The sequence below is a fragment of the Nerophis ophidion genome, linkage group LG25, assembly GCF_033978795.1.
Source record: "Nerophis ophidion isolate RoL-2023_Sa linkage group LG25, RoL_Noph_v1.0, whole genome shotgun sequence".
In the NCBI taxonomy this organism is placed as follows: Eukaryota; Metazoa; Chordata; class Actinopteri; order Syngnathiformes; family Syngnathidae; genus Nerophis; species Nerophis ophidion.
Window position 1 is genome coordinate 14,925,436 of NC_084635.1, and position 13,940 is coordinate 14,939,375.

Below are 13,940 nucleotides of genomic sequence, written 5' to 3' on the forward strand. Positions count from 1 at the left end.
ATAAAATCACTGTCAGTTACTACAATTTGTTGCCACATCTGTAAGTGCAACTTGAAACTCTACTATGCAAAGACAAACCCATTTAACAGCAGCACACAAAAACGCCGCCGGCTTCGCAGGGCCCGAGCTCATCTAAGATGGACTGATGCAAAGTGGAAAAGTGTTCTGTGGTCTGACGAGTCCACATTTCAAATTATATTTGGAAACTGTGGACGTGGTGTCCTCCAGAACAAAGAGGAAAATAACCATCCAGATTGTTATAGGCGCAAAGTACAAAAGCCAGCATCTGTGATGGTATGGGGGTGTATTAGTGCCCAAAGCATGGATAACTTACACATCCGTGAAGGCACCATTAATGCTGAAAGGTCCATACAGGTTTAGGAGCAACATATGTTGTCATCCAAGCGACGTTATCCTGGACGACCCTGCTTATTTCAGCAAGACAATGCCAAGCCACATTCAGCACGTGTTATAACAGCGTGGCCTTGTAGTAAAAGAGTGTGGGTACTTTCCTGGCCTGCCTACAGTCCAGACCTGTGTCTCATCGAAATTGTGTGGCAAATTATGAAGCGTAAAATATGACAGCGGAGATAGATAGATAGATAGATAGTACTTTATTGATTCCTTCAGGAGAGTTCCTTCAGGAAAATTAAAAGATCCCGGACTGTTGAACGACTGAAGCTCTACATAAAACAAGAATGGGAAAGAATTCCACTTTCATAGCTTCAACAATTAGTTTCCTCAATTCCCAAATGTTTATTGAATGTTGTTAAAAGAAAGGGTGATGTAACACAGTGGTGAGCGTGCCCTTTCTCAACTACTTTGGCACGTGTAGCAGCCATGAAATTCCAAGTTAATTATCATTTGCAAAAAAATAAAATAAAGTTTATGAGTTTGAACATCAAATATGTTGTCTTTGTAGTGCATTCAATTGAATATGGGTTGAAAATGATTCGAAAATCATAGTATTCCGTTTATATTTACATCTAACACAATTTCCCAACTCATATGGAAACGGGGTTTGTATTATCATATATACCGTATTTTTCGGACTATAAGGCACACTTAAAAGCCTTATTTTCCCCCTCAAAACTTGACAGTGTGCCTTATAACCCGGTAGGCCTAATGTATGGAATAATTCTGGTTTTGATCACAGACCTCGAAGCAATTTTATTAGGTACATGGTGCACTGATAAGTGTGACCAGTAGATGGCAGTCAAACATAAGAGATACATGGTAAGAGTATGATGGCAATATGACTCAAGTAAAAAACACCAACATGTTATATCTTTCATTGAAAATATAGAACATTACACACGACGCTCAAAAATCCATCAAAATGTTTTAGTACCACTTGGGTAAGCTATGAAGCTGCGCCGCTTGGTGGATTGTCGGCGCATTAAACATACGAGTATTTTGGTGTATGTACAAGGTAAGACATTATATGCCGTTTTGTTTCGCAATATTATGCAAATGCAACTTTTATTACACTCTGGTCTGTATTTGGGATCTGCACATACTTGCCAACCCTCCCGGATTTTCCGGGAGACTCCCGAAATTCAGCGCCTCTCCCGAAAACCTCCCGGAAGAAATGTTCTCCCGAAAATCTCCCGAAATTCAGCTGGAGCTGGAGGCCACGACCCCTCCAGCTCAAACATGCACAGTTTGATGCTCTAAAAGGAGGATTGCAGGCAGATCTGACGGCATTTAAAGTCATTTTTAAAAACGGCTGCTAATCCTGCTCCTTTTCGACCGGACGACCGCGGACAATTAAAGTAGGAATACTTCAGAGGCAGAAGTTCATTAAGAGGGGCGGACTCACCGGCTCTCAGCCATGTTTCCGTCACACGGAAGAAAGTCAAGTCCGCCGCCCGTGGGAAGTGAAGAAATCCTTCAGGATAAACGTTTTGTTTGTCAAAGATCTTGCGTTCACAAGACAGAACCTGGTGGGGGCCAGCACGTCCAAGGGCGCAACCAAACAGAGCTGACAGCGAGAGACGGCAGGGCACAGCATATACTGGCGCCATTTTCCGTAAACTCGGCTGTGACGTTACTCAAATAGTGAAAGGTAAGTGTTGTTGTTTTTTTTAGTACCCAGCAAGCACATTACAGTTAGTAGAACAACTGTGTTTTTATTACTGTGTATTTGATAGTTGCCATCTGAAATTGAACAATTTATTTTATTTATATATATAATAAAATAAATGTATATAGCTAGAATTCACTGAAAAGTTAATTATCTCATATATATATATATATATATATATATATATATTAATTACAGCCAATTTAAAAATAATGGCTGCAAATATACTCTCCTCTTAACCACGCCCCCCGCCCCAACCACGCCCCCAAACCACGCCTCCGCCCTACGCACGACCACGCACCCCACCCCCACCTCCCGAAATCGGAGGTCTCAAGGTTGGCAAGTATGGATCTGCATAAATCCTGAAAAATGTTGCCCGTCCGCTTTTGTAGTCTGTGGAGACACCGTAGTCGATAAGCTTTTTCTTTGTCTCTATGTTCTTGTTATGGAACATTCATCCTCCGCTATTGCCATTTCTAATATAAAGTAGTGTAAAGTTCTTACTTATATCTGTCAGTAAACTTGCCATGAAAGCGCTAAAACATACCGCTGTGGTGAGTTTACATTATTCACCCAAGGAACTTTAGTTATTAGAATTCCGGTTGGATGGTTTTTCACGGGACACATTTATGGCCTTGTTGTCGTTTCCTGATGAGGAGGTGCTGCTCTGTTATTGATTGAAGTAAAGTCTGAATGTCATTAAAACAGTTAGCTCTATCTTTTGACACTTCTTCCACAACCGTCCTTGCACGCTACACCGCTACAACAAAGATGACAGGGAGAAGACGCTGCCGAAGGAGAGCCACGTAAATAAGACCGTCCGCAAAACGGCGCATCCTGACGCGACTGTCAGAAAGCGGCTTGAAGATGATCTCTAAAACAATCTATGCATCATTTTGACCAAAGAACCACCATTACACAAGGAAGTGTTCTCAATTTAGAATTTATAAAAATATAATAATAATAATATGACTCCTTTAATGCGCCCTATATGCACCTTTTATATGAAAAAAGATACAAAATAGACCATTCATCGGCAGTGCGACTTATAATCTGATGTGCCCTATGGTACGGAAAATACGGTATATGATTTATGACACTAAAAGACTTCCAATGTTTGCAAATAAAAAGATACAATCAAAATAGCACCAATCTCATAGAGATCCCCGAGCCATTTAGAGAGATAATGAGGAAGTGATCGCGTGACTTGGCAGGAGTATAACACAGATCCTTTACCTATCAACAATAATGCTAATCAAGCAGACTTTGTGAGAACTAACAACGATTACTTTGGGGATTATTACGATACAGGTCCTTATATTTTTGACCCCGAACTCGAAGAGGATGAGCAATAAGTTTTAGACGCCAAGTGCTAAATGGATGTAGCTTTGTCGTAACACTATTGCATCAGTAGCATTGATCGGTGCTAAACATACAAACTACCCATAATAATAGACTGACCATACGTCCTCTTTTGCGGGACTGTCCGGGGTGTCCGGGTGGGGTTTCATATATGCCTCAAATGTCTGGCGTTTAGAGTCAGGGTTGCGTGTATTTTCAATGTATGTGCAGGGTTGAGAAGGGGTTAAAAACAGAACAAATTGTGGAAAACAAATTACTGAGGGAGGGGCAGAGAGCGCGAGAGAGCGAGGTAGTGGGATGATCGTCAATCAAGGCAAACTTGGTCAACAGCCGTACAGGTCACACTGAGGGTGGTCGTATAAATAACTTTAACACTGTTAAAAATATGCGCCAAACTGTGAACCCACAACATAAACATGAATGACAAACACATTTTGGAGGAACATCCGTACCAAAAAACTTTTTTTTTTTTTTTTTTTTCCAAAGATAGCGCTGCTGTAATGGCTGCTGTTGGCAGGAGCTCTGTGCTCCTGTGTCATCCTTTTGTGTTTCCCTCGTTTTCATGTGTTATTATATTTTTGGGCCTTTTGGTCCGGGACCCTTTGGGACTGTGTGACAAGGGGTGGCACTTTCGTGACCTCTGCGGTGCTTTTTTGTGGACTTCTGGATCTGCCTCCTGGGAGCCTTTTGGCCTTGGAGACCAGCTGCTGGGTCTCTGCTACACCGGTTTGGAGGGACTGGAGGAGATGCGGATGAGGGGACAGGGCTGCGGAAGTAGCACTGAGCGCCGGGACGGAGAGGCTTCGCGGTGACTTGGCTGGGTGAGCAGGTGTCAGTCACCTTAGTCTCCTTGGACGTATCCTCGCTCATCCATGCGGACTGGACACTGGCCGAGAGTTGGTTGGCGACCGAGAGTGGAGTCGGCTCTCTTGGTTGCTTTGTTGGGTCTGCTCCTGTCTCTGGCCGTGCTCCCTTCACCCCAGCGGACGATGGCGAGGAACACCGCAGAGGCCACCGCAATGTATGTGTTTCTTTTACTTTTTATTCATAGCTGTATGTAGAAGTGTCTGGTTGTATCTGCTGCTTTAATGTCTTTCATGTCCTCTAAGTCGGACACTTTTCCAGTGAAGGTTGGACTCCGCCAAGGCTGTCCTTTGTCACCGATTCTGTTCATAACTTTTATGGACAGAATTTCTAGGCGCAGTCAAGGCGTTGAGGGGTTCCGGTTTGGTGGCCACGGGATTAGGTCTCTGCTTTTTGCAGATGATGTAGTCCTGATGGCTTCATCTGGCCGGGATCTTCAGCTCTCACTGGATCGGTTCGCAGCCGAGTGTGAAGCGACCGGAATGAGAATCAGCACCTCCAAGTCCGAGTCCATGGTTCTCGCCCGGAAAAGGGTGGAGTGCCATCTCCGGGTTGGGGAGGAGACCCTGCCCCAAGTGGAGGAGTTCAAGTACCTAGGAGTCTTGTTCACGAGTGGGGGAAGAGTGGATCGTGAGATCGACAGGCGGATCGGTGCGGCGTCTTCAGTAATGCGGACGTTGTATCGATCCGTTGTGGTGAAGAAGGAGCTGAGCCGGAAGGCAAAGCTCTCAATTTACCGGTCGATCTACGTTCCCATCCTCACCTATGGTCATGAGCTTTGGGTCATGACCGAAAGGATAAGATCACGGGTACAAGCGGCCGAAATGAGTTTCCTCCGCCGGGTGGCGGGGCTCTCCCTTAGAGATAGGGTGAGAAGCTCTGCCATCCGGGAGGAGCTCAACGTAAAGCCGCTGCTCCTCCACATCGAGAGGAGCCAGATGAGGTGGTTCGGGCATCTGGTCAGGATGCCACCCGAACGCCTCCCTAGGGAGGTGTTTAGGGCACGTCCAACCGGTAGGAGGCCACGGGGAAGACCCAGGACACGTTGGAAAGACTATGTCTCCCGGCTGGCCTGGGAACGCCTCGGGATCCCCCGGGAAGAGCTGGACGAAGTGGCTGGGGATAGGGAAGTCTGGGCTTCCCTGCTTAGGCTGCTGCCCCCCCGACCCGACCTCGGATGAGCGGAAGATGATGGATGGATGGATGGATGTCCTCTGTGTTCTTTGATGTTTCCCTCTTACACACATGTGAGAGGGATGTGTACTATGGCTGAGAGTTATTGTTGTTTTTTTCCTTTGCCCTCAGTCCGGACCCCTCTCCAGGGCCCAGGTTTAAACCGATTTTTTTTATTTTATTTTATTCTCTTTTAATCTTCAATTTTTTTCTCCCATTCCCCCGCACTTGTTTACCTTTATCTCACCTTTTTTGTAAAGGGCGCTGGAAGCCGGCAGACCCGTCAATGATCCTGTTCTGTCTCCCTGTAATGTTTGTCTGATCTTGAATGGGATTGTGCTGAAAATTTAAATTTTCCTGAAGGAACTCTCCTGAAGGAATAAATGAAGTATTATCTAATCTACTGTAATCTAATCTAAAAACATAAACACAACACAGTAAATACCCAGAACCCCTTTCAACACTGGCTCCTCCGGGATGCTACAATACACCCCCCCCCCCCCCCCCGCTAGCAACTACCCCCCCACCTCAACCCCAATTACGTCATATCAAATATTCCACTTAAAAAAATATTTTTGGTGGAAGATTTTGCACATTTTGTGTGTTTGCCAAAATAGGGCGGAAAACAAACAAACAAACAAAAAAAAAACATTTTGAAATGAGCAATACATCTGAAGTTGATGTAGACTCCAGAGATTTAAGCGTTAAATATAAAATGTATGTATGCCCTGACACACCATTATCATCATTTCATGACCCAAGCAAGACACTTTTTACACTTTTATACTGAAATAAATACAACTACAATTTTTTAAATAAAAACATTAAAAAAAAATAGCAGCGGTAAAGTTTAGGTCCATGAAGGAAAGAAGAAAGTGAATGAATGTTTATAACTGAATACATTTACATACGCTTACAAATTTATATTATTTTTATATTATTTATCTTAATGAATTAAATAACGTTTATAACAATCTTTTTAACAATCTTTCAATCTTTTTCTCAGAGAGTATGGGGTACCGGACTGTATTATTGTGGCGGTCCGCTCCCTGTATGATCAGTGTCAGAACTTGATCCGCATTGCTGGCAGTAATTCGGACACATTTCCAGTGAGGGTTGGACTACGCCAAGGCTGTCATTTGTCACCGATTCTGTTCATAACTTTTATGGACAGAATTTCTAGGCGCAGTCAAGGCGTTGAGGGGTTACGGTTTGGTGGCCGCGGGATTAGGTCTCTGCTTTTTGCAGATGATGTGGTCCTGAAGGCTTCATCTGGCCGGGATCTTCAGCTCTCACTGGATCGGTTCGCAGCAGAGTGTGAAGCGACCGGAATGAGAATCAGCACCTCCAAGTCCGAGTCCATGGTTCTCGCCCGGAAAAGGGTGGAGTGCCATCTCCGGGTTGGGGAGGAGACCCTGCCCCAAGTGGAGGATTTCAAGTACCTACGAGCCTTGTTCACGAGTGAGGGAAGAGTGGATCGTGAGATCGACAGGCAGATCGGTGCGGCGTCTTCAGTAATGCGGACGTTGCGTCGATCCGTTGTGGTGAAGAAGGAGCTGAGCCGGAAGGCAAAGCTCTCAATTTACCGGTCGATCTACGTTCCCATCCTCACCTATGGTCATGAGCTTTGGGTCATGACCGAAAGGATAAGATCAAGGGTACAAGCGGCCAAAATGAGTTTCCTCCGCCGGGTGGCGGGGCTCTCCCTTAGAGATAGGGTGAGAAGCTCTGTCATCCGGGAGGAGCTCAAAGTAAAGCCGTTGCTCCTCCACATCGAGAGGAGCCAGATGAGGTGGTTCGGGCATCTGGTCAGGATGCCACCCGAACGCCTCCCTAGGGAGGTGTTTAGGGCACATCCAACCGGTAGAAGGCCACGGGGAAGACCCAGGACACGTTGGGAAGACTATGTCTCCCGGCTGGCCTGGGAACGCCTTGGGATCCCCCGGGAAGAGCTGGACGAAGTGGCTGGGGAGAGGGAAGTCTGGGCTTCCCTGCTTAGGCTGCTGCCCCCGCGACCAGACCTCAAATAAGCGGAAGATGATTGATGGATGGATGGATGGATGGATGGATGGATGAACAATCTTTTTCCAAAACACAATATAGAATGTGAGACATAACAGGACAATGCATACGTTTATCATTTGTTTTCAAAATGCTTACAAAAAAGTTGCACCGCAAAAATTTACTGTGGGACCCCATTTTTACGACTTGATGGGCATGGACCCCTTTTTGAAAATTCCTAGCGCCAACAGAGGAGAAAAAATGCTTTATTTAAATAAATATATTATTCATAAAGCAAGTTCAAGTGTGAATGAATGATGGGTTTCCACTTCTCTGTGAGCGCTTTGAGTATCTAACAATAGAAAAGCGCGATATAAATCTAATCCCTTATTATTATTATTATTATTATAAGTATAATTGGCAAATTTTCACCTTGTCCCGGGCTTGGCACACCTCTATGTGTCCTCTTTTTGGGATTTCACAATATGGTCAGTCTACATAATAAACCATAAAAAAACCCAACACGTTTTGTCTTTTTTGGCGTTTGTGTGTTTTTCTTTTGGATCATTTCTGCGTTTTACATACGGATGCACAATATTATTTCCTTTTTTGGGGAAAGTTTCTTTAGAGGCAGAGTTGTCTTCATAGGCTTCCAGTACACTGTCATAGCAGTGCTGGCGTTCTGGGTCACTGATAAGGTTTGATGTGTTGATTGAAACCCAATGTTTTTTTCCCTCCTCACAGAATGATTGCTGAACATTGGCGGAAATAGCACGTGAAAAGTCTTCCTTTGAAACAGTGAAGAAGTTCCAACACAACTGACATCATGTTTGTTTAAAGGGAGCTTGGTGGGAAACTTACAACAAGCTGTTTCCAGCATAGTTTATACTGTAGGAAGGGAAATCTTATGGCCCCATTTGTGGCTGTTTACCTTACACATGAAACGAGAAGAATCAGGGACGGGAGATGCTCTATCCCAGGGGTCTCAAACTCAATTTACCTGGAGGCCACTGGATGCAGAGTCTGGGTGAGGCTGGGCCGCAAGAAAAGATTGCTTAAAAAAATGTTCCATACTCCTCTGGTTGTATAATGATTTTTCAACTTGTATCCCTTTTGCACCCCGACTTTCTCTGTGCAAATAAGACGTCGGGGTGCACCTGTGCTCAAAAAATAAATATTGCATCTCCCACTTTTCCTGGAATTGTCTTTGCTCATCACTAACCTCTCTCTTCACTGCAGGCTTTGAAAAAGACACGTTTGGGGTTGTGGGATGTATTTGTATTTAGCCGACGCACGGAGAAAAATGTTATTTCCCCAATGTGTGTCGTTCCAATTTTCCTCCCTACAGCAACACGGCGGTCGGCGGTAATAGCCGGGGAAAGCGAGCGCAAAAAAAATGACGGCTCCCGGAGTGTTATCCGGCGTCATATAGAAATATTTGTAGTGTTCATTGTGTGTGGCAATGCAAATTAAACAATAAAAAAACAAATAACGGTTTGAGTTAGTCCAGTTTATCGGGGACTGTTATTACTGACGCACAGGTGTCGCGGTGTGACTGCAGCCAGGCATGTAAGAAAACCCTTGTCTCCATGGCAATTTCTCTGTCATTTTCACTCATTTGCTGCTTTTCCACTAATGCAGGGGTAGGCAACCCAGAACATAGAAAGAGCAATTTTGGACCCAAATAACACAACATTGTCACACGCCATTCATACAAAACTTGCGGGCCGCACTAACATTAAACTTTCATATTAAGGTGGGTGACGCAAAAGAATGTCTCGCGGGCCGCAATTGACCCACGTGTCTGAGACCCCTGCTCTATCCACTTAAGCCACCAGAATGCAGTAGTGTTGAATATCCTAAAATGGCATTTCTAACTTTGACCACGGCATCAGTTGCTATGTCGATTGGCGCTTACCATCATTTATAGCAGACCTTATTGCAAAATGATAACCACATTTTCCGGACCATAGGGCACACCGGATTATAAGGCGCACTGCCGATGAATGGTCTATTTCCAATCTGTTTTCATACATAAAGGCGCACCGGATTATAGGGCGCATTAAAAGAGTCATCTTATTATTATTTTTTTCCTAAATGTAAAACACTTCCTTGTAGTCTACATAACATGTAATGGTGGTCAAAATGTTGCATAAATTATGTTTTACATATCATCTTCAAGCCGCTTTCTGACAGTCGCTTCCAGATGCGCCGTTTTGTGGGCGGTCTTATTTACGTGGCTCACCTTCGGCAGAGTCTTCTCCCCGTCATCTTTGTTGTAGCGGTGTAGCGTGCAAGGACGGGAGTGGAAGAAGTGTCAAAAGATGGAGAGAACTGTTTTAATGACATTCAGACTTTACTTAAATCAATAACGGAGCAGCATCTCCTCATCTGGAAACAACCACATCGGAAATGTGTCCCGTGAAAAACCACCCGACCGGAATTCTCTAATAACTAAAGTTCCTTGGGTGAATAATGTAAACTCACTACACCGGTATGATTTAGCGCGGGGGGTCTCAAACTCAATTTACCTGGGGGCCATTTGATGCAGAGTCTGGGTGAGGCTGGGCCGCGAGAAAATATTTGTTAAAAAAAATATTTCTAAATGTCTTTATTTTTATTTTCAACAAAAAATAACATCAAAATATAAATGAGCAAAATGAAAATTAAGAATTGTGAGCCAATGCAAATTAAACAAAAATAAGAAAAAAAAACAGTTTTAATTGGCCCAGGTTATAGGGGACTGTTTTTACTGACGGACATGTGTCGCAGTGCGACTGCATCCATGCATGGTAGAAGACCCTCGTTCACGTTCACTCATTTGCCGCTTTTCCACTAACGCAGGGGTAGGCAACCCAGAACGTTGAAAGAGCCATTTTGGACCCAAATAACAAAACCGTCTCATTCTGGAGCAAACGGGAGGGGGAGTTTCTCTGCTTGCATCACACAAGTGATGTCAATGTTCAGCCCTCGAGAGCCACATACCACACCGTGATTGGTAGATTCCTTCAGCTCCGCACACAACGCTGTCAAGCGCCATTCATACAAAACTCGCTCGCCGCACTAACATTAAACTTTCATATTAAGGTGGGGGCCGCAAAAGAAAGTCTCGCGGGCCGCAATTGGCCCGCGGGCCGCGTGTCTGGGAACCCTGTTTTAGCGCTTTAATGGCGAGTTTACAGACAGATATAAGTGAGAACTTTACACTACTTTATATTAGAATTGGCAACAGCGGAAGATGAATGTCCCATAACAAGAAGATAGAGAAAAAGAAGAAGATTATCGACTACGGTGTCGCCACAGACTACGATTTTTCAGGATTCATACAGATTCCAAATACAGAACAGCAGGTACCAGAAGGTAAGAAAATTTGCTTTTGCATATTGCAAAACAAAACACCAGATAATATGTCTTACCTTATACACACACCGTAATAATACTTGCATGTTTAATGCGCCGACAATCCATCAAGTAGTGCGGCTTCATAGCTTACCAAAGTCGTACTAAAACATTTTGATAGATTTTTGAACACCGTGTGTAATGTTCTATATTTTCAATGGAACATTTGACATTTTGGTGTTGTTTACTTGAGTCATATTGCAGTCTACACGTATCTCTTATGTTCGACTGCCATCTACTGGTCAAACTTATCATTACACCATGGACCAAATAAAATTGCTTCGAGGTCGGTAAGCAAAACCAGAATAATTCCGTACATTAGGTGTCCCGGGTTATAAGGCGCACTGTCGAGTTTTGAGGGGAAAAAAAAGGATTAAAAGTCCGGTAAATACGGTAACTACTAGGTCTGCAAATCTTTGAGTGTCCCACGATTCGATTCAATATCGATTCTTGGGATCACAATTCGATTCAAAATTGATTTTTTTTTTTCAATTCAACACGATTCTCAATTCAAAAACGATTTTTCCCCCGATTCAAAAGGATTCTCTATTCCAGGGGTCACCAACCTTTTTGAAACGAAGAGCTACTTCTTGGGTACTGATTAATGCGAAGGGCTACCAGTTTGATACACACTTAAATAAATTGCCAGAAATAGCCCATTTGCTCAATTTACCTTTAATAAATACATCTATATATATAAATCTATATATATATATATAAAATGGGTATTTCTGTCTGTCATTTCGTCATACATGTTTTTTTCCTTTTACGGAAGGTTTTTTGTAGAGAATAAATGATGAAAAAAACACTTGATTGAACGGTTTAAAAGAGGAGAAAACACGAAAAAAATGACAATTAAATTTTGAAACATAGTTTAACTTCAATTTCGACTCTTAAAAATTCAAAATTCAACTGAAAAAAATTCTGAGAAAAAATAGCTAATTTGAATCTTTTTGAAAAAAAAAAAAAAATAATTTATGGAACATCATCAGTAATTTTTCCTGATTAAGATTAATTTTAAAATTTTGATGACATGTTTTAAACAGGTTAAAATCCAATCTGCACTTTGTTAGAATATATAACAAATTGGACCAAGCTATATTTCTAACAAAGACAAATCATTATTTCTTCTAGATTTTCCAGAACAGAAATTTTAAAAGAAATTCAAAAGATTTAAATTTGATTCTACAGATTTTCTCGATTTGCCAGAATACTTTTTTTTTTATTTTAATCATAATAAGTTTGAAGAAATATTTCACAAATATTCTTCGTCGAAAAAAAAGAAGCCAAAATGAAGAATTATATTAAAATGTATTTATTATTCTTTACAATAATAAAATAAAAAAATTACATTGATTCAAATTGTCAGGAAAGAAGAGGAAGGAATTTAAAAGGCAAAAAGGTATATGTGTTTAAAAATCCTAAAATCATTTTTAAGGTTGTATTTTTTCTCTAAAATTGTCTTTCTGAAAGTTATAAGAAGCAAAGTAAAAAAAACAAATGAGTTTATTTAAACAAGTGAAGACCAAGTCTTTAAAATATTTTCTTGGATTTTCAAATTCTATTTGAGTTTTGTCTCTCTTAGAATTAAAAATGTCGAGCAAAGCGAGACCAGCTTACTAGTAAATAAACACAATTCAAAAAAATAGAGGCAGCTCACTGGTAAGTGCTGCTATTTGAGCTATTTTTAGAACAGGCCAGCGTTGGTGACCCCTGCTCTATTCATTCAATACATAGGATTTCAGCAGGATCTACCCCAGTCTGCTGACATGCAAGCAGAGTAGTAGATTTTTGTAAAAAGCTTTTATAATTGTAAAGGACAATGTTTTATCAACTGATTGCAATAATGTAAAAAAATGTTAACTATTAAACAAACCAAAAATATGACCTATTTTATCTTTGTGAAAACATTGGACACAGTGTGTTGTCAAGTTTATGAGATGCGATGCAAGTGTAAGCCACTGTGACACTATTCTTTTTTTTTATTTTTATAAATGTCTAATGATAATGTCAATGAGGGATTTTTAATCACTGCTATGCTGAAATTATAACTAATATTGATACTGTGGTTGATAATATACATTTTTGTTTCACTACTTTTGATTTGTTCTGTGTGGTCTCCTCTCAATTGCTCGGTTTATTGCAGTTCTGAGTGTTGCTGGGTCAAGTTTTCCTTCCTTTTGGCTTTTAAAAAGTGCATCTTGTGTATTGATTCTTTTAGAATCTAACTTCCGAATGAGGCAAGTGGACTAACTGCAGGAGTGAATTACGTCATGTGGTTACTTTAACTTTTCTAAGGTCTTCCCGTGCATGCAGTCCCACAACATGACTTCTGCACAATTACTCACCAGTCCATCGCAGGTACTTATTGCTGCGCTTCCCTTGACGGCAGCCTCATCCCACACCTCACCCAGGAAATGACACAAGGAGACCCCAGGGGGCCCGATCTTTGCCCCTTTGAGACCGCCATATCTCCTCTCGGTCAGAAAGCCCGAGGCCAGCAGGTTTGGGTTGAGATTGAGGTGAAAGTGCAAACTGCGGCCCCCGTGCCAGAACTGGTAGAAGACTCTCTCCTGGTCCAGCGACTCCTCTGAGGCATCGCGGCGCTGCACGCGGCGAGAACGATGAGACAGGAAGTTGGACAGGAAGTGACCCTTGACATCCACTCTGGTGGGATGAACCACTTCATACGGAGGAAGCTCCTGATGGAATCTCTCTGTTGGAGCCATGGTGGGAAGAAAACAAGGAAAGAAACATGAGCATCCATCAGAGTGAAGGGAATAACAACAACATATTTTCAGGGTTGCAGCTATCCATTGTTTTCGATTCGTATGATCCATCAATTAATTTGTTCAATTTATCGACTACACACTTTATAGTCGCAATGCTTAATATACAAAAATTAGGATTTTTCTGTTTTCCATAATATCTCGTTTTGTATTTTTTCTCAATAAATACAGCTCGTCAACGTTAAAATTGCACTCTTAACATGTGTGCATTAATTGAAAAAGGTCTGTAATATCATCAAAAGGTTCAGAGAATCTGGAAAAAAAAT

At 42.2% G+C, this 13,940-nt stretch overlaps 1 protein-coding gene across 1 annotated transcript in view; it reads right to left on the minus strand.

Moving 5' to 3' along the window:
- LOC133543159 (A disintegrin and metalloproteinase with thrombospondin motifs 7) overlaps nucleotides 1-13,940 on the minus strand; it is a 292,170-nt gene that overhangs the window by 258,484 nt on the left and 19,746 nt on the right. Inside the window, exon 2 of the mRNA XM_061887652.1 lies at nucleotides 13,234-13,601. Within this exon, the coding sequence (XP_061743636.1) occupies nucleotides 13,234-13,601 (368 nt within the window). The remainder of the gene's footprint in view (nucleotides 1-13,233; nucleotides 13,602-13,940) is intronic.